This window comes from Phalacrocorax carbo, chromosome 6 (assembly GCF_963921805.1).
Source record: "Phalacrocorax carbo chromosome 6, bPhaCar2.1, whole genome shotgun sequence".
NCBI lineage: Eukaryota > Metazoa > Chordata > Aves > Suliformes > Phalacrocoracidae > Phalacrocorax > Phalacrocorax carbo.
This window is the reverse complement of record NC_087518.1, coordinates 16,661,338-16,682,326: the sequence shown is the minus strand read 5'-3', so window position 1 is coordinate 16,682,326 and position 20,989 is coordinate 16,661,338. Positions and strand designations below refer to the sequence as shown.

The 20,989-nt window shown below is 37.0% G+C and overlaps 1 protein-coding gene across 3 annotated transcripts in view; it reads left to right on the top strand.

Annotated features, from left to right (window-relative positions):
• The window catches only part of CACNA1D (calcium voltage-gated channel subunit alpha1 D), a 198,457-nt gene extending 178,310 nt beyond the window's left edge, over positions 1 to 20,147 (top strand). For all 3 annotated transcript variants that reach the window (XM_064453890.1, XM_064453889.1, XM_064453888.1), the window contains 8 exons: positions 5,756 to 5,872; positions 7,381 to 7,748; positions 8,062 to 8,088; positions 8,991 to 9,140; positions 11,412 to 11,575; positions 15,693 to 15,814; positions 16,588 to 16,908; positions 17,896 to 20,147. In XM_064453890.1, coding sequence (XP_064309960.1) covers positions 5,756 to 5,872; positions 7,381 to 7,748; positions 8,062 to 8,088; positions 8,991 to 9,140; positions 11,412 to 11,575; positions 15,693 to 15,814; positions 16,588 to 16,908; positions 17,896 to 18,189 — 1,563 coding nt within the window. In that variant the 3' untranslated portion in view covers positions 18,190 to 20,147. The remainder of the gene's footprint in view (positions 1 to 5,755; positions 5,873 to 7,380; positions 7,749 to 8,061; positions 8,089 to 8,990; positions 9,141 to 11,411; positions 11,576 to 15,692; positions 15,815 to 16,587; positions 16,909 to 17,895) is intronic.
• The last annotated feature ends 842 nt before the right edge of the window (positions 20,148 to 20,989 follow it).

The window sequence follows — 20,989 nt, the reverse complement described above, 5'->3', positions numbered from 1 at the left end:
GTCTCTTATCTTCACTGCTATAGCGTAGGTCTATTCAGCTATTTTTCTGCATGCTTATTTTATTATTTTAGTAGCTCTTGCATTGTATTCTGTTCATCCTAACCTCAGTTCGTTTTCATGTTAAAGTGTCAGTGTAGCTTTGGGGCTTTTTGTTGTTTTTAGTTTTCTTTGCTATTAGATAAACAGGTAGTAAAAACCTGTTCATTATCTATAAATGTAATGGTTTATATGAACGTTTTCAGAGTCATAGGCTTTCTGTAGCTCTGAAGACCTGAGTATTTAGAATTCAAGTTTATGCTTTTTTTCAGATTCAGTGAGTTTATATAGCAATACACTTAAATATCCATCGTTCTTCTAAAATCCATGAAGCAAAGCTTACAAGTGTCTCTTCCATTTCCTGGTGTCACTACAAGATGCCTCAAAAGAGGAGCATTGTGCATTTTACGTGACTAGAAATAGTGTAGGTGATAGTGATTCTTATTATTTAAATAAGGGTATTGTGCTTGCATTTATTAACCTAAGATTAAACTGTATCTATATGTAGGTTGCACCATCCCACAAATGGATGTGGGCTGAGTTTACATATAGGGAAAATTATCTTTTTGTAGTTCCAGTATTTATAAGCATTTAAATATTTTTCGAAAAGTCATGACTCTGGAGTCTTGCATTATACGCAAATTTCTTAATATAAGACATGTCTAAATTGGTGTTACTTTTTTATGCATACTATAGATGTGGAAGATTGATTTAAAATCTATTTGGCATTTTTTAAAAGTAGTCTTTTTAAAATGTTTAACTGTTTAATGTTTTAATGTTTAACTTAACTTTTAGATGTTTTGATGTTTTGGCTTGCGGTGCTTTTCAAGCACCTTTAAGCTTATACTTCTCTAAATGACCAATTCAGAAATATAGTTATAAGTCATATGACATTTTTTTCTCACTGAGGGACTCCTACAACTCTATTATTTCAGCATGTGAAAGCACATGTGTGCCATCTCAATGCTGTTTCACAGACAGGGCGTCATTAATTGTCTCTTGAGATGCTATTTAGGACACAACACTGCTGTATTAGTGCTTCCTGCCATCTTGAAAACGTTGCAGGTGCTATTATGCCTCATAAAGCACAGCTGCACAGAATGATCATGTTAATTTGAAGTCATCTTGTGCACTTACAGGAAAGCCTATTTAAAGACATGCATGGGTTTATTATGTAATTATGTTGTTCAGCACACTGTGTGTCACTGGTTTGCTAACTAACCATTGGACTGATACGTCTCATCATTCTCATGTCTACAAGGGAAAAATTGAGCAAGGAAGGCATCAAAAATTGAATTTTGGAAACAAAATGTCTGAATAAGAAATAACTTGTTTTGCAAACTTATAGTGAAATCTCTAGAATAGAATTAGAGGCAATCAAACACAGCAGCATTAATCTCTCCTCTTCCTTTACTTTAAAGAAACAACAACAAAACAGAAAAACCTGAGTAGAAACAACAGATGTCCTCTTGCAGAACAGCATGAATAATTCAATGATGCAGTTTTGATCAATGTTATCGATATAGAACTGGTGCCTAAACCTCTTGCATGTTTTATCTGTTCTGTTAGACCCTTTCATCTTCCAATGTCTTTGATGAAAACAAAATTTGCTAAAAGGTATAGGGTAAATGCACATAAATATTAACACCCATGTGAGAAAAAAGATTTATTTTTTCCAGTTACAGGTCCATTAGGCAAAGAGATTAGCATATAGCAAATTATAATACTCTGTTGGAAAGTTAGAGATGAACAGAAGTGAACAGTTTTGTATTCTGCAATATACTGGGATTATTAAACACATTTTCTTAGAAATGTGATCCACCTGACTGATTTAACAGCCTTGTAAACCAGGCATGTTTTCAGTCTGGTGAGCTGAGATGGGTATTAGAGATATATATATATATATATATATATATGATGGCAGAACGGGCCCCTTGCTTCTTGAAATTATGTGAATTGTATTTTCGTCCTCAAAAAAATAGGAAATAAATTTATATTTATTATACACATTTCCACTTATTTAGGGAAAAATTTTAAGGGTGGTTTTTACTGCTGAAATGGCATAAAATAATCTTGAAGCTTCCTTTAAGGAAAGGCGAGAATTCTCAGGACATGAGAAAATATTCAGGAATTAAGAATCTGTCATAAAAAATAAGTAAATAAAGGAGACTAGAGAGAGTGTGACCCTTCCAGTAATCTTTACCAACCAAAGGAAGTGTAATGAAAGTTCTTATATTGTTCTTTAGTGTTTACTCATTGTTCCATTTGAGGAAAGTAAAGAGGATTTAGCTGTGATTTCCTTTCTTGTGCAGTTCTGATAGTCATGCTCAAAGACTGTGAGGAAGTAATTTCTGTGTAACACTCAAATTTGACTTCTTTTTTTTGAAAGTCATTGTAGCATAATGCTTCAGAAATGTGGCTAGTCCTGAATCATTGCATGTAATAACAACAAAAGGTCTTTTAAACTTCTGCACTAGGGAAATAATTGGCTCCAAAGAAATGAAGCAGTCGTAGTGAAAAAGAAACAGCACACCTCTGGCAAATGTAGAGAAATCACTATCCAGGCTCTCTTTTTTAAAAGTCCCATCTACTCAGGTTTTTTTCTAAGACAAAAAATTATCCAAATTTAAATGTAGCGTTTTTAGAACTTCACAAATGGAGGACAATGTATACTCCCATTGGCCTCTTGTGCGTTATGTCTCGGGCTATTGCTGGGTAGACAAAAATGGGTAAGGTTATATAGGGAAATGTGTATCAGAAGGACCCTTCTTCCCTGTAAACTAATGGAGAGGTGTGGGGAAGGTTGGTTTGATTTTTGTGTGTTCTTTTATTTAAGAGATCTTTGATTTTGTTCTGAAGCGCTTGAAGGTAAAGTCAGATGTTTAATCAGTTCATGATACCTCTACAATCTACACAGAAGACATTAAATGTGGTTCAGAGGAGGGATTTTCCTGCTGACATATAAGTACCAATTCCTGCATTTTTACATCAGCACCACGTCAGTGGGGACTGACTGATCTAATGAAGGATTGCCTTATCAGGAAGAGCTCAGCCTGAGGATTTGTCTCGCTATGCAATGCTCCTGTCATAAAAATTGCTCTTGGAATACTTAGAAAACTTTTAGGTTACACCAGGTAAATGAGGTAGTACGTGGGAGTAGTCATTTTAATGATAGAGTTCAGAAAATTCTTGTAGGTAGTTCTGTTAGAGCAAATAAACTTGAGGAATGTTTAATTCTGCAGGCAGATTGTTGCTTGTAGAACCTGTAGCTTCCATATTGCCTGTGAGTGAATGGAGCTGATGGATTTAGCTTAACAAACACACTTTTACATATGGTGGTCCAGGTTTTAGTCTTCTGCTGTTGACTGTGTCATCGCAAGAGATCTGTTACATGGAAATGAGTATTACTGAAGACAGATGAGGTAAGAAAAAGCAGGCAGCTTTTATCAAGTAAAGGAGGAGTAACTCACCAAGAAGTAAACCAGAATGCTGCTGGAAATGTAACCAAAATTAAATTACTATGGCACATGTTGCTGCCGAACACATGGCTTTTCTCAGCTTTTAGGCTATGTTTGTGGGACTTCGACACAATCTGGCAGACAGGAATATAAGCTAGTAGTTTTTGCCAGGGTTAAAATTCATAATACTGCTGTCTGTGAGTGTTGTGTTCACAGAAAGGCTTAGCTTGAAGGGAGTCTGGGTTTGACTGAAAGCACACAGCTTTTGTGTAGTTGTAGAGCAGTGTACTCAGCTTCAGCGTTAGAAAACGGGCTCTATGAAGATGAATAACACTGGGGAATCGAGACTTGACTACTATGTCTCTTATCTTCACTGCTATAGCGTAGGTCTATTCAGCTATTTTTCTGCATGCTTATTTTATTATTTTAGTAGCTCTTGCATTGTATTCTGTTCATCCTAACCTCAGTTCGTTTTCATGTTAAAGTGTCAGTGTAGCTTTGGGGCTTTTTGTTGTTTTTAGTTTTCTTTGCTATTAGATAAGCAGGTAGTGAGTGTGAAATGCAAGTGACTGTTTTTGCTAATGATTGAATAATCAAAATATAATAGTAATACTCTGCTAAATAAATACTGCCTTTGCCTCTTCTAAACAAATACAAGCCTTTGGTCTTTTACTTTGAAATCTGCACCTTAAAGTGTTAATTTTACTTCCCTTTAGCACCTTACAAAGTTATGACATTAGCAACCTTGCTAAGGTCTGGAGTATGCAATTAGCATAAGAAGTGGGAGAAAGCACAATGTATTCATGAAATGTACAGTGTATATTACTAGTAAATTATTTTGCTAGCCTTCTTCAATTATAGCATAACTCTGAATGTTCATCCCTGAGGAAGAAAATATAATTGCCAAATACATGTAGCTAATATGATTAGTCAAGCGGCATTTTCAGGAAGTGAAATACTGGTATGAGTGAAACCTGAAAAAGGAGCCTATAGTAGATCTACACTGTGAGATACAAAGCTTTTTGGTTCGTCCCTTTTCATGTTCTGACTGCCCATGCTGAGTAAATGCCATTTTGCTCCCCAGCAAACCAGCTATTTCTGTTTTGAGTTGAAATGTGACTGCAATGCTGTGGTGTACTCCAGGGGTCATGTGTGATCACGTGAATCGGACCAAGCCACGTTTGGTGCCCTCCAAGGTCCTTCAGCTCCTTCTGGAGCTGTGAAACACACAGAATTCTCTACACATCTTCATGCCATCCCAGGGCAACAAACATGCAATGTCATGCTATAGTAGTACAGCTCTGATGGTCTGGGCACCCTCATCTGCATCAAAAAATGCAGAAAAATAATAAATCAGGTTTTTAGTTCATAATCAATAATGGAGCCAAGTACTGTGCATGATTATTAGTAGTGTAAGTGTAGTGTTAGTAAGGGGCTAAGCAAACAAATTTTTGATTTCTTCTAAACCTGAGGAAATAAAAAAAAGAGGGTTGGGTAGAACAAGATTGCATTTTTTGCTTCGGACCATGACAACCAGAGTTAAAACAGGAAAATTATCTGCTTTTTGAAGTAATTAAGGCCTATACAAAAGCACTGAACTCTTGGCCCTGAATACGTTGTCTGTTTCTTCTCTGATGTGCAGATCTGCCCTTGGCAGTTTCAGCATTATCCCTTTTCCTAAAGTTTGCTCGTGGTAGCAGGCTTGATAGGAATATGAATCGATACATGCTGAGGTCCGTGCTGCTGTAGCTAGCTGGTTTTCTGTCCTAAACTAAAGTGTTAAATATCTGCATATCACAGTGCAGTGCAGATGAGCTGGAATTATTTCACTGCTTTCTTTTCCATCTGAGCTCTGCTAAAACTGCTGTTGCTATAGCAAAGCAGTTTCCTTTGTGGACACAGGCTGCAAACATGTTTTTAACATTAAATATACATCTCATAGAAATGCATTTCATTATAGTTCTTGCTGATTACTTTATTATAAGTTTAATTTTATTTCCACAGTGTTCTATAAACTTCAGTGGTCTTTTAGTCAGGATCTACACTGTGATATTAAGGACATGATCACCTCAGCAGGGTTATACTGGAATATAAGCCTTTTATTAATAACAGTAAAGAGACGTATAGTAGGATGTGTCCTCTATGGGTTTCAGGATACAAAAACATGTTAACTGTCCTTTAAAATAAATTTACACACCTTTAATTAAAGAACAAAAAAGAATTTGCATTCCTAATGTATTATGATATTGTCATTGATTTAGGCAGGACTAAGGACACTTCATGATATTGGCCCTGAAATACGCCGTGCTATATCCTGTGACTTGCAAGATGATGAACCAGAGGAAAACAATCCGGAGGAGGAGGAGGATGTTTATAAAGTAATGTCAGAACACAGCTATGTGAATTGTGTTATCATATGATATGAGATTAAAGAATTAGTTTATCCCTGAATATGGAGTAATAATAGTAATAATATTAATTTTAAACACCCTCAAACCAGAACAATATAAATGTTTTATAAGTATCTATAAAAATGGTGTTACCTAGACACTTCCATCATAAATTTAGGAAGCAGTTAATGCAGGGTGATTCTCCTGCCCCTAATTCTTTCTCATTGATTCTTATTTTTTCTTAAGGAGATCCTAAGAAAAGGTATGAAACTTGCCACCTCAAATTTTGATAGTGGAAGGTTACACTGGAAGTGTTTTAACTTCTGCAGTGGTAGATAGGATGAAGAGAATGAAATTCTGTGCAACCAAACTACAACAGACACAGAGCTGCGTATTTTAAAATGAATGCCTGGAATTACACAGAAGTCAACTAAATGTAAATGCCATTTCCAGTTTCCTGTGAGGGATACCAATAAGAACCAATCAGAAAAAAAAGATTAGTTTTCCTCTTCTACACTATACATATTCAGTCTAATGGTGAACCCACAAAGTTGGTATTATAATCAGGAGTGATCTGCAAACCATGTGTCAGCCAGCAAGAAAACTTAATTTTTCACAAGCATTTCAGAAGAAGCAGATGTGAAAGCATGCCTTTGCAGTAATTACGTCAGAAGCCCCATAGCTTGCTGTTGTCCTTTGCAAAAAAGGAGGATGCTGCACTGGAGGCAGTGCCACAGCTACCATCAGTAGATGCATTTCTCTGCCAACCATCATTACCTCCTGTCTTCCCTAGATTGAGCTTCAAGACAGACTGCTGTCATCCAAGACCCACACCTGGCTAGACAGGGAGGCTACATAATCTTGTCAGATGTAAAAAAGAGCTGCATGTCATAGTCATAACTTAGCACTTCATCCTCTCTCACCATCCATTACACTCTTCAGGGCTGATAAAGAGTTACTACTCTTTCTTGTACCTCTGCAAGAAGAAAGAATGGAAGCACTGAAGCTTAATGTTATCTACCTGAGATATGCTTGCAAGCTGTTGCATGGCACTCCATCCTGTCTGAGTGATGCCTGTTGCAAACTGATGCTCTGGGAGAATAGGAGAGAATTCCACCAAAGTGTTCTCAAAAATTAAGCAGACACGTCCCTTTCTGAGGAAGTTGGTGCATGTTCATGTATGGGAATCTAGGTTTCTCCTGTGTAATAAAATGTGGAGAAATCTGGATGTCACATTTAGTTGTATGGAAGAAGGATAATGATCACAGCATAATGTCTATTTGACTCTAAAAACAAATATTGTCATTATCACAGTCACATCTCTATCACTTCAGGAGATCCCATCTGAAGCATCATAAAATTAGAAAGAAAAATCACAGATTATTTTAATGGCTACTTTTGTGTGCATGTAGGAGAGAGAAGTAAGTTATCTCTGTCAAAAATACGTTCTGTTAAGGTATCTGATGTAATTTTTTCTTTCTCTTCCCCTGAAACAGAGGAATGGTGCCCTCTTTGGCAACCATATAAACCATATTAGCAGTGACAGACGAGATTCATTACAGCAGATCAACACCACGCACCGTCCCTTACATGTTCAGCGGCCTTCAATTCCACCTGCAAGTGATACTGAGAAAAATATATATCCTCAGGCAGGAAATTCTGTGTACCACAATCATCATAATCACAACTCAGTAGGAAAGCAAGTCCCAAACTCAACAAATGCCAATCTCAATAATGCCAATGTGTCCAAAATTGTTCATGGAAAACACACAAATTTTGGAAATCAGGAGCACAGATCTGAAAATGGTTACCGTTCATACTCCAGAACTGATCATGAGAAGCGTAGAAGGCCAAGTAGTAGGAGGTAAACCTACAAATATGTATTTGATTTTAAATAAATTTATATATTATACATACACTATAAGAAAACTTCTGCTACATGAAACTAATTTGTATATTTAGTTTCATTTCTGTTGCCTACTGATGTATGAAATGCATTTAAGTTATAGCTCTAAAGTCTTGGAAATGTATGTAACTTCAATAAGGTTTGAAAGTAGTAGTATTCTTTAAAGTGAAACTACTAGTTACAGCACAGACATTGTAATCACCAATGAATTTCTCTAAACAACTTGATTTTAAAATGTCTTTCTCCTGATTTTCATGGCTTACGTGGATAGAACCCGCTACTATGAAACATATATTAGGTGAGTTGATATTGTTCTGACATAATTGAAGAGGACAAAGTAGGTTTTCTTTTTTCATATTCTTTTCTTCTTGTTCTTCAGTACAAGTTTCAGAATTAACTGTATGACAATGCATATGCTGGATAACTTAAGTAATGATTTCTAAGTCAGATTTTCCACTGTCTCTTCTAAATGGATAAACTTTGGGTAAAGTTCAAATTATTCAAGCCCTTTTAAAAGTCCAGGCAGGTTTGTGCAGCTGTCAACAGGCAAAAGATCATACCTGATGGTAGCCCTTGTTTAAAATTGAGTTGCGAAGACTGGGAAGAACACTGTGTTTAGCTCTGATAAATATTAATGTGTACAGTTCCATTTATCGGGGACCCAAAACCTTTCCTGGTCTTATGTGTGAGTATTTTCTAAGACAACTTTTAAAAATAGGATATATTGTGTTATTTGAAGTGCATTGCTAAACGTACATTCAGTGACAGTTTTTAATGCCTAGATTTGCATATCTGTTTCAGATTTTTTTTTAACTCCTCAGTGAGTGGTCCTTAATATTTTAGCCATTTGGCAAACTTCAGACATTTGAGAGAGGCTGTGTTTCTTCAAAGTACTCTGAATTTATATTTTGTAAAAATGTTGTAAATGTACTAGACTTCACTGAGCAGCATCCCCCTGTTAATTACTTTCCTGTTTGTACCATAAGGAAATAAAGGGAAATAATCTTCAAGAAACAGATAAAATACTCATGTTCTGAACTGCAGTTCTATGCAGTTTACTATAACACCACATTCTGACAAGAAGAGAGTTGTTAATGCTTGTCTTTTCCTTGGAACCACATTAAAAGAACTGTGTATAAAATATACAATATATAAGTTATATAAATAAAATATTTAAAAAAAAATATTTGCTACTTACAGATCTGACTCTGGTGATGGGCGCCGACCTACTATTTGCCGCGAAGAACGTGAAGTTCAAGACTATTGCAATGATGATCATTATTTGGGAGAGCAGGAATATTTTAGTGGAGAAGAATATTATGAGGAAGACAGTATGTTGTCAGGAAGCAGGTGAGAATATTTGTTAGACTGGGAGAAATATTTCAATAACTTAGGTACATATCTGTAAAGGCTTCACTAAGTGCACTTATACTGAAAATTTTCTGATGAAGTTAATACTACACAATTGCTGGCAAGTGAAATGGTGAATAGGAATAGTGTGTGTAGCAAAGATGTTTTGTATTTGGCATCATGTGCTGACTCCAGCAAAACTTCTGTACCAATTTCAAAGGAAAGCACAAAGTTCCTTTGAACTGAGCATAAACTAGATAAGTGCATAACCAAAGAGATGTTTCATTTATAAATTAAATTTCACATACAATGGAAGGAGGATCAAGCTCTGATAGAGGAACTTTTAGAAATGGTTTGTTTTCTTCTCTTAATTTAACTTAAAAAGAAAGGTGAAACTGGTAAACTATGGACTGAGATCATAAGGTAGTACCAGCTGGACCAATAAAGAATTGGACAACTTCATTTGGAAAATTCTAGTTATACCTCTTTATTAATAATCCTCCTCTAGGCACCATTTTTTGTCTCCTCAGTACAAACATTTAACACTGGCATAGTTTTCTGGCCATAGTTGTTTGGAATAGATGTTTTCTTAAGTTTTATTCCTAAGCTTTATGGAAGTGCGATCAATTGAATTTTAGTCAACAACTACCATTTCTTACACATTTGTATTACTGCATAATGTCCAAATTTGTATTAATCTGAGGCTCCTTACTGTAACTGCAGAGTTCTAGTTTTGTAACATGTTTCCTCTCAGTTTTCTAACTCATTTCTCCTTTCTCTGACCGAAACTTGGAATAGTATCCTAGCTAATTATAGTATTTCTGTCCAATAGGGCTTTTCTGAGCTCCAATAGTGTTTTTTAACTAGTCTTGCCTGATCTATTGCCTGTCTATTTAACTCCCAGGATCTTTGTATTCAATATCTTAATTTCAGATTTAAGAAGAAAAGGCCTTCATTTAATTTTGGTAAATTTAAGCTTTTCTCTGAAACTTTATTTCGCACAGTTTCTTCAGAAATAGTCTGGGGTGGGTTTTTCTAACTTTAACACAGTGGCTCCCAAGTTAGTTTGGCTTCGAGTGTTACGAAATAAATTTGGTTTGAGCACTGTGCCATTGGCTTCATGCAGTGATGGCTTCAGCAACAGGGCAGGTTCTAACTTTGCATTGGGACTGCTCCTGTACCTAAATAATAAGTTTCCAGTTGTTCAGGCAATGATTGGGTGCAACTTTAGGAGGGAGTCCTGATATTGCTGATTTAGTCTTTAAAACATGAGATTGTTCCAGTATTTTGTGAGTATCATCCTGCCATGGAACAGAACCTATGTTTGGTAATACTGAAAGGGTTCCTATTTAAAAAGAAAATTAATTGTACCTTTTCCCGAATATCTCGTGATTTTTTTTCATTCCATAATATTCACCTTCTCATTATGACACAGAAAGACATACATATTTACAAGATCTTGAGTAGATTGTGTTCATCTTCCTTACTATAGCTGTGTTTCCCTCTGCTGAATAAACTAAATAACTTCTCAAAAATATTCTCCACTTCTGTCAATAAATTTTTATTTTGAAGTCCAGCCCAGAAGTAGAGGAAGTTATTGGCATTTTATCTTAGATCCATAAGTGCATATGCACAAGTGCCAGACATGCTTACTTCTCCTCCTCCTCCTCTACTGCCTTTCTTTGCCATCTGAATTCTGACAAGATTGGCACCATGATCTGCATCTTGTTGTTTGCATAAAAGCGAAGATTTGCATGAAAGCTAAATTCTACAGAATTCTCAGGTCACTGATTGTTTAATATGACAATTACAGTCATATACACCCTCACAAGATTTGATTTTCAACAAGAGAAGTATCCAGAATCTAAAAGCCTTAATCCTATTCTCTGAGTTTCTGTGCTCCACAAGTTACCCAGGGTTCAAAAGAGAGCATAGCAGGAGCAGAGCAGAGTTTTGGGGTTTTGGGTTTATTTTTAAGCAATGTACAACTGAGGTCCTACAGTTCAGCCTGTACTAGTAAGAACAACTTAATTGAAAATCATTTCACCTAAGGACTTACTGTGTAACTATACTGGTACAAAAGTGCATGCTTCCTATCTCAAAATCAGTTTGCATACAGAAACTGGATTTTAAAATTGAGTCATGTGATTATATAATGTAATGTTTGGTTATCCTGCTGGAGAAAGTAGATTTGAAAATCTTCTAGAAGAAATCTAATAGATCAATTTACAGAAACTGAGTGAAATAACGTTTATTGTGTTTTAAACGCAGGCATATATATGATTACCACTGTAGATATCACTGTCATGACTCAGATTTTGAGAGACCAAAAGGTTACCATCACCCACATGGCTTTTTTGAGGAAGATGATTCGCAGATCTGCTACGATGCAAAAAGATCTCCTAGGAGACGGCTGCTACCTCCAACACCAACACGTAAGTATATTAATAACAATTTGTTTGCAATTCCAGAATTGTTTAAATGCATTCGGACATGTTCCAGTTTTAAAAGGCTTCTTTTTACCTTGGATTTCAAATGTGACATTTCTCAGTTACTGTTGCTAGTGGATTATTGTGTATGGCAGAAATATCTATCCATCCTGAGAGACTGCTCAGAGGATCTATGGATCCTAGCTTACAAGTCAGTCTTTCCACTATCTCTTGCCTCACTCGTCAAATAATATAAAAATAAACAATTTAATTGCCAGTTTTAACTTGATTTGATAAATTAAGGAAGAGCCAGGTAGAATGCAGCAGTAATTTGCTTTGAAATTTTGATCAGGGTCTCAACCCATGTGCCCTTTATTCACACCTACAGCTGTGCCATGTTGCCGTGAGTCAGTGCCGTTGTCTCTCCAGTGACTCACCTGCTGGCACTTCCCCGTCTCTTAAGACATGCTGCTTAATGACATTGTAATCAGTTCCATTTGCATCTTTACCTCATCTTGTTTTAGTAAACACTAGAGTCTGAAGTAGGGTAATTTTCAGGAAAAAGAGAACTAAGAGTGAGTTTAATGGTGCTTTGCTGGTTTTGGTTTTTTTTCTTACTTTTGAGGTGCCTTTAGCTTTTTAACATGAGTTTCTCAAATCCCTGTGAAAAATAGAAGTGTTATCCTGGGCTAAGCATCTTATTTCAGATTCACATTGGTACTTCATTCTGCCAACAATGCTTAATAGTCTGCGTTTCTTCTGAGGGAGAAAATGTTTCAATTTATAGATTGAATTAGTAATGTCAAGTGATGTTTTTACCTGTTTCTTTAATTTGCATTTATTTTCCTCCTTAGATCTTTCCCTTAGTTTCCCCTTATCTCAAGCACAATATTGCTTTATCTGCCTTTCTAGAAGTTTTCATGCTTCTTATCTTGTAATTTTGTTTTTGTATGTTCTAGGCCATTTAGCAGTTCTAATCCTCTGGTGAAACTAGGCTCAGACTAAAAGCTCTTGGATTTTGGTCTTTGACCATTGACACTTTACAGAGAAGAAAGCACTTGGGATTGTGAAGTGTAAAATAAACCATTTTCCAAGGCTAAAATAAAGAGTCTGGCTTGGTGCACAAGAAACAAGGCTCAGCTCCATGCAACCCCATACATCCCTAAGGGTACTCTTATGCATGGTGTGCTGAGCCCAGCCGGGTCTGTTACATATGTCTTTGGGTGACGCCATCTAATCAGTGCCATCCAGACAAGACAATACAGGATCATTCTAGAAGAGTCTCCACGTTTTGCCTGCTCTGAGGTGGACTGACTTTCTGGCAAAACCAGAGTTGTCTTTCATGTGATTCATTCTGATGATGCTAGCAGCCAGAGGCACAGTGCATTTATCTGTGGAAGCATGACTGTAAGGACCCTGTGAGTCAAAAATGGGTTTCAATCCTTTCCTGTCTCAGGCACCCTAAAGAAAATGCAGGTATAGATTTAAAAAATAAAAGTGTTTCAGAGACAGTGTTGTGGGATCATTATTATCATTATACAGTGCCTGAGTACAGTCTCAAGACTGTTTACAGAAAGCTGTAGTAAAGGGCAGCAGCAAAATATCTTCTTATATAATAAAGGAAACATTCTGCAGCAATACTGTTAGTGCTGGATCCTCACTTTTGGCACTCAGCAACATGGCAAGACTAGTAATGCTCTCCACTATTTGGCATTCTGACCTTAAGGGGCATTTGCCTTAAGATGGCAAAAGCAGAAAGAATATGACTGGCACTATAGAATTATAGAATCATAGAATGATTAAGGTTGGGAAAGACCTCTAGGATCATCAAATCCAGCCGTCAACCCAACACTATCATGCCTCCTAAACCATGCCCTGAAGTGCCACGTCTACATATTTGTTTGAACCCCACCAGGGATGGTGACTCCACCACCTCTCTGGGCAGCCTGTTCCAATGCCTGACCATCTTTCAGTGAAAAAATTTTTCCTAATACCCAGTCTAAACCTCCTCTGATGCAGCTTTAGGCCAACAGAGAAAGATGAATGATAGTGAAGTGCACAGAAAGCTGCTAGCTCTCTTCCAGTAGCAGAAGGGGAAGACATAAGAAAAAGGGGAGACTGTTAAAGGAGACTCCTGTACATCTTTCTACAAGATTTTCTGATAGCAGAGGAATTTTAAGCTGAAGAAAGAGACAGATACTTTATATATCCTTCCCATACTTTGCAGGAGAAAAACCTTCTTGGAAAAATCCCCTGGGGTCTTCCCATGGAAGTGTGGAGAGGGGAGAGTTGAAGGCTTCCTGTGACTGCAGCCTTTGAGCTTGATTTAACTTTTCTGATACAGTTCTGATGACAGTATTGAGCGATGTTTCTTTAGAGGAAGTTTATGCTTTTTATGTCACGTACAAGAGACTAGATAAATGTACTAGATAAGAGGGTATTTGATATCCTAGGATAAAAGGACGTAGTTCTGATCTAAGTTGTATGAGGATAATGTAGGAAGTAAAGTCCTTTGATCTACACCAGGATAATGCCACAAGAGCACAGTCAGGCCTCCTGTTATAGCCATGTATTTAATGTTCAAGAACACAGTTGAGAAATTTTAGAGGCTTGGTGTTTCAGCAGATTTTAAAACAAGCTCAAACCTATTATTTGTAACTAGCATATCGGCTGCTTGGCCTGAGAAGGAAGCCTTGATGTTCTCAGGTAAGGAAAGAAAAAAGGAAAAAAAAGAAACAAACCTGCAACACTGCACTAAACATTTTCTGCTAGCAGCTGGATTCAATCCAAGTTAATGTAACATACAGTGCCTTGGCCAAGTGTTGTTGGTAGTAAATTGAGCTCTGTGTCAAGCTTTCTAGTGGCTTTTGTACCAAACTCACCACCACAGTATTTGAGCAACTTCCAGATGTGCACTGGGAAATGATTAAAATGTTCTGTCAGACTGTCTCGTGGGGAGAAGCATGTGCAAAACAGTGTCTTGTTTTGGATGGGGGAACTTTTTGGTTTGTTTTTTATTAATTTTGGTATTGGGGCATTTAGCATTTGTTAGGATTGGGAGCTAAGGCTTACATTCCTGTATTTGGATTTACCACAGAGACAATGGAAGGAGAAACAGAGTTTGCATTAAGTGGACTGAATCACCTCCTGGAGGTGTCTTAGTCCAATGGCTCTTTAAGGAATCTGGATTGTTAGTATGGAGCTTTAAGTGCCTGGTGACAACTATGATGAATCCTAAGTGAATGGCACTTAACTCTTCAGTGCTGTTCAGAAAATTCTTGGTGCTGATAAAAAAAGATCCCAAGAATAGTTATAGTAAGTTTCAAGAGAACACAATTTTGTGTCAGTGCTTTGTACAGCCAGGCTCTTTCCAGGTTTCCACTAAGACGCTCACAGCTGTGAGGACGTACCTGGATTCCAGCTGCTGTTCAGCACTCAGGTTTTCTTCACACTGAAGCTAACACAGAGGAATGACACCCATGCGCTCCTTCCCATCATTCCCTAGGCTTTCACCAGACCAGCTGAAGCATTTCCACATCGGCCAAACATCTCAATCCAGTTTAGATTTCTTCTTTTTCCTTTCTAGCATTTACATGAATAACAGCAGAGACCAGGGCTTATCCTTGTCATAAGTAACAGAATAAACATCAGGAATTGATAACAGTCAACTTTGACTTGCATGGGGTTTTTCATATTACACATTGCTTCCAAGGAACTGGGGATTTGGCTTTTCCTTTGGGAAGTCTGGTTCATTAGAATGAAGCACGGGGAAGAAAGAAGAAACTCTTCTTTGTAACTGTTCACAGCAGTTTACAGCAAAACTCTGAAGTTAAGTGTCCGAACCAGTCTGCTGCATAATGCAGGCTTGCTTTGTGAAACACAGCTGCTTAAAATTCTGCCCTGTTAGGCTGCTCGTATGGTTTCTACCTAGGGCTGCATTTGCTTATGTGATGAATCTGTCCTTTATCATATAACCAGCTGCTTTCTTCAGCTAGCACAACTTATTTCTTATTGGGGGACATGTTTTTATTTGTGTGGTGGTTGACTCACACTGGAATTTTGGAAATAACAGACTTTGAGGAAAAGTATTTAATTTTCCTAATGAATTATGGTTTCCCTGTAGCAAATAGACGATCTTCCTTTAACTTCGAATGCCTCCGCCGACAAAGTAGTCAAGATGACATACCGCTCTCTCATAATTTCCACCATCACACTGCTTTACCACTTCACTTAATGCAACAGCAGGTAAACACAAAAGCTGATTTAACTAATAATGAACTACATTTTTCCAGCTTCTATATTGTACCTCTGACTTTCATTGTTGTTTGAAACAGTACGAGTGCATTATGTAGTTTGCCTGCGTGTGACTTCTAGGCCGAGCATAGGTTTGTAGTTGCCAAACACGAGGCTTCTCAAACATTGACCTTCTACAAAATACTGAAAATGAGTAGTTTGCCCCTATGACTTTTTAAGTGTCCACAAAGAGTCGGGATGCCCTAAGGAGTTTTGACCAGGACTGCATAATACGGCAACTGTCTGTTAATCTTCGCCTATGCAGTTACTCAGCTCCATTTGTGAGAATTTGCAAGTACAACACACACATCTTCTGAGGCTTAACGGCCGGCTCTGATGTGGCCCTGTGAAGGTGGCAGTTTCTAGTCTAGAGACACCATCCAGAATGCTTGGAAAATGCTGACAGCTTCCTATCCTGTCCCTACAGGATGGAAGGAATGTTTCTACACCTTGCTTTCTTTAATATATTGTATTAGCAATTATTTTTCTTTATTAATGCTAATACCAAGGTTTTGTGATCTGACCAATGATAGAAAAAATACCATTTTATCCTGCAATTCACCAATTTCACCCCCGTTCCTCCTTTACATGACTGTTAAACTTCAGAAACATTAACTTTGCATAGCTGCTGCCTGAACAGTCAGCTTTAACTAACTGCTGGAATGAGAAATGAGTATTGACCACGCATTGAAACTGCTAACTTCTAAAATTCTTCCCCTTACCAGGTCATGGCTGTTGCAGGTCTGGATTCCAGCAAAGCTCATAAACATTCACCAAGTCGTTCAACGCGCTCCTGGGCTACCCCACCTGCGACCCCTCCCAACAGGGACCATACTCCGTATTACACACCTCTAATCCAGGTCGATAGGGCTGAATCTACAGAACATATGAATGGTAGTCTGCCTTCCTTGCATAGGAGCTCTTGGTACACAGATGACCCTGACATTTCCTACCGAACATTTACACCAGCCAATTTAACTGTACCTAATGACTTTAGGCACAAACATAGTGACAAACAGAGGAGTGCAGACAGTTTGGTAGAAGCGGTAAGTATTACAGAAACCTCTGAAGTAGCAAGAGTGTCTGTCAGTTCAGTTTTTGTGTTAACTTTAAAAAGCATATCATTCGGTCCACATTATCCCTCTGAAAATATGGCATTGTCAGTTTCAAAGCCCAAACTGTTTTTTTGTAGTTGTCATGTAGCGAAGGATTTCTGCTGAATCCAAACCTTACCATCAGTGTGTCAGAGAACTGGCGAGGTTTCAAAGAGGCTGGAAAGTTAAGTTTTCTAGATGAGGATCAGTTAGGAAGTGTGCTTCCACAATGGCTGACAGGGAAGAGGTGATACGTGTGCCTCTTCTCTCTGTGGTTTCTGTAGAAATACATCACCATTTTTACCGTAATCTGAATAAAAGAACAAGAGCTCTATGAATCGGTGTACTAAATGCAGAGGTTAATAACGACTACAAGGATTCATTTGTAGGGGTACTAAAGAATGTTAAGGATTTCCTTTTAGATTTAAAAAAATTGAAGAGTATATAGCATTTCTGAAACATTATTACTGTTCTTGCTTCCATCTATCACTTCCTTTCCATTGCTATGACCCAAAGAATATCCTTTGTTAAATTTTATTTGCGGTTGGGACTCCAGCATCTTTATTCGCTGTACTCTGAAATACCGAGAACATATCTAGAATTCTGTGTTTCAGGCATCTGTGATATATTAACCGTTATCTTTAGCATATCAGCCTGCTGATTGGTGTTTATCAAAGACTACTCCCAGATTTCTAAAGAGAAGAGTCAGATGTATTTCATTGTCAGTTACATTATCACATAGCCGATACAGTGTGGTTTGGAGCCATTTGGTTGTTGATTTGATTTGATTGTTCTTTACACATGCAGCCTTGCTGTGGGTTGCTGTAGTGAGTCAGCACGGGGTTTGTAGTATTTTCCACAAATGAGAAATGTTGTTATGTCCTGTCTGTTCTTTTGTAATTCCACTGAATGTCTCTTCCTCTCCCCTCCATTTGCCAGGTACTTATATCTGAAGGCCTAGGAAGGTATGCAAAGGACCCTAAATTTGTTTCAGCGACAAAACACGAGATTGCTGATGCATGTGACATGACTATTGATGAGATGGAAAGTGCAGCAAGTAATCTTCTCAATGGAAATATCAGCAATGGGACCAATGGGGATATGTTTCCCATTTTAAGCAGACAAGATTACGAACTTCAGGATTTTGGTCCTGGCTACAGTGACGAAGAACCAGAAACAGGCCGATATGAAGAAGACTTAGCTGATGAAATGATATGCATTACAAGCTTATAGTATTTAGCAAGGAAAATTATTCTAATAACAGAAAAAGTGCCTCATAGTTTAAAGATGCTAGGCACTAGCTGGAGTGAATAACCAAGTTTTGTACACGTGATGTCACACCTCAAGGAAGCCATAACTAATAAATTGATTATCTCCAGGTTGCCGAAATGTGATCAGAGCTGCAGTATGTCAGGTCTCCTCCCACAGAATCTTGAGTTCCTCTGTAGGAATAAGGTTATTTTGAAACCAAGCAGATTGTGACAATCAGTTTTTTGAGGGCTAGAACGGGATGCTGAGGTGTAATATCTTGCCTGTCTTTCAACCTTGTGCTGCTGTCCTTTGTAGTAGAGCAGGATTTTGTCAATGGAAATGTCTGTATAAGGCTAGCACAAAACCGTGTGGGAAATAACAACATGAGATGAGTGATGACAACCACTAATGTCATTACCTCGGTACTCGATATCATATCAGCTACCCGTTGCATATCCATTCTAACATTGTTTTCAAACTTGCCTCCCGATTTCTTTTCTTAATGCTCTTCTAAAATACAGTTTGTCATGCTCTACCTGTTAGAGTTTGTTGGAAAAAGAAGTTATATAAAGAATAATCTGTCATATGTAACACCAGTTTACATAGGAAAATATCATTCAGATAGTCTGTTTTATGACTATCACGTTAAGGGCAAAATATACTGGAATAATTGCATTCTTACTAATGCACTTGCAACCAGGTCATAGTAGAATTAGGTAAGATAGTTTGCTAAAAATTAAATAGTAGAAATTATTGTAAATGAATTGTAATATACAATGATTTGTATTTGTAAAGAGATGTTCTATATTTTGTAATTATTGTACCGTAATTGAAATGCAGCAATATTTATGGACCCTAATTATTGTAACTCTCCACAGAATTCTAGATAGAAGTATTTTTACTTGGAATATGTAGATCTATAGCATAAATATTTAAATAGAGCCACCTCTCAGTGTAAAGCTCTTTTCGGGATAAAGTGTCAAGTTTCAACTTGGCAACAGAACAGATTTTTTTTTTAAATAATTGAGTCTAATGCATCTCTCTGCATAAGGGATGCACAGTTGACTATTTACAGTCTTATACTTGGAAAGGTAAAAGATTTAAAGTTATTTTAACTTTTTTGATTGAAGAATAAGCTCTGGTTTTATTTTTGTATTAATCCCATGCTAAAAATAAATATTAAAATAATTAAAAAATTGGCAAGTTCATGCCAGGGTATTACTGGTCATGAGACAATTAGTTTTGACAAAATGTATTACCTATAAGAAGGACACTATTTTATTGCCTCTACCTTTCTGTTGTTCCAGCCGTAATATTACAAAGATTTCTTTTTATGCAATCAAGAGAGGGCTTAGATATTGTTCACAATGCAGTAAAACCCTGAAATGACTGTGAGGCTGAAATGACCTTGGAGGAAAATCAAAACCCACTGAAAGCTACTGTCTATTTTGTTAGCACTGGATAACAATGACTTGTTCTAACAAGTTACCTTATCAGGTTTTACCTGTAGTTTATAGGCTAGATAGCAATCCAGTTCACATTTTTACAAATGTGATGTTTAAAACATGTCAATAAACATTTTGTACATAATGAGAGTTTCCTATGAATAGCTTACAGACTTCCTCTGAAATCATTATTATTTCAAATGCCAGGATAAGAACTTAAAGGTTTGTAAATTATTTCTTGACCTACATCATTTTGTATTAAAGCAAATGCAAAATGTTCTTCAAAATAAAACTATGTAATAATTTTATTATACTTGGGACTCCTTTTACTAATAGTTTTCCACCAAGAAGCTCCAGAAGTTAAATTCTGTTTGCACTGTTTGAAGAATGGAAGGGAATATGTGGAATATAGTCATCGGTTTATGTTATCATAGTGTGCAAGTCTTTCATGAATGATTGCTGTTAATCAGAAAGAAATAAAGAGTGATTAAAGCATTTCTATGACAAAGGGTACTATTACTCCCTGCTATCTAGGGGTTTATTACTCCTTAGATACAGATCTATGGAAACATTAGGAAAACCTGACTAAAATCCCCTAAAACATATCTTCCATGCTGTTTGCCATGAAACACTTGCATAGGTAATCCAGCAGCAGTCACTTTTTTACGCTTTCCCAGCTTACAGCAACAAACCTTAGGAGACCAAAATGGAGCTTCCTGCATCTGGTATCACTGTGAAATAACAATGAGTAGTTTTCAAAGTCCCACCTACTGTGGTATAGCCACCTGTGAAACCGCCTTTAAGGCAACTGACCATTAAAAAAAAAAAAAAAAGGGGAAAAAAAAAAAAAGAGGAAAAAATCCCAGACCGGGTTACTTAACTGCATGGACTTTCGATAGCACATCAAATTTGGCAGATTGAGCTGAATGACAATTTTTTTCAATCGTCATTTGTCCAAGGAGACAGAAAACAATACGCTGACTTCACTGGATTTTCTTGCCTGTACGGTTAGTCCTTTGCTTTCAGTAGTCTGAGTCCTTACAAAAATAATTAGTGAAGGAAATTCAGTTACAAACCATGTTGTATATGGTTAATGGTTTAAAGGAGAACATATATATGTATACATAGAACTCCTGTTCAATTTTATTACAGAAGTATATGGAAAAAAGTAATCAATATATGCACAATTACATGGTAATTGGCACCCTTAAAATACTGCCAATCGTAGTAATTACTCAATACAGAAAAAGTAGACGTAATCTCAACAATTAAAGCATATTTCATGAGTTTCCACATTTTTTTATATATGTATATAATGACAGAAAACATTGAGTAAA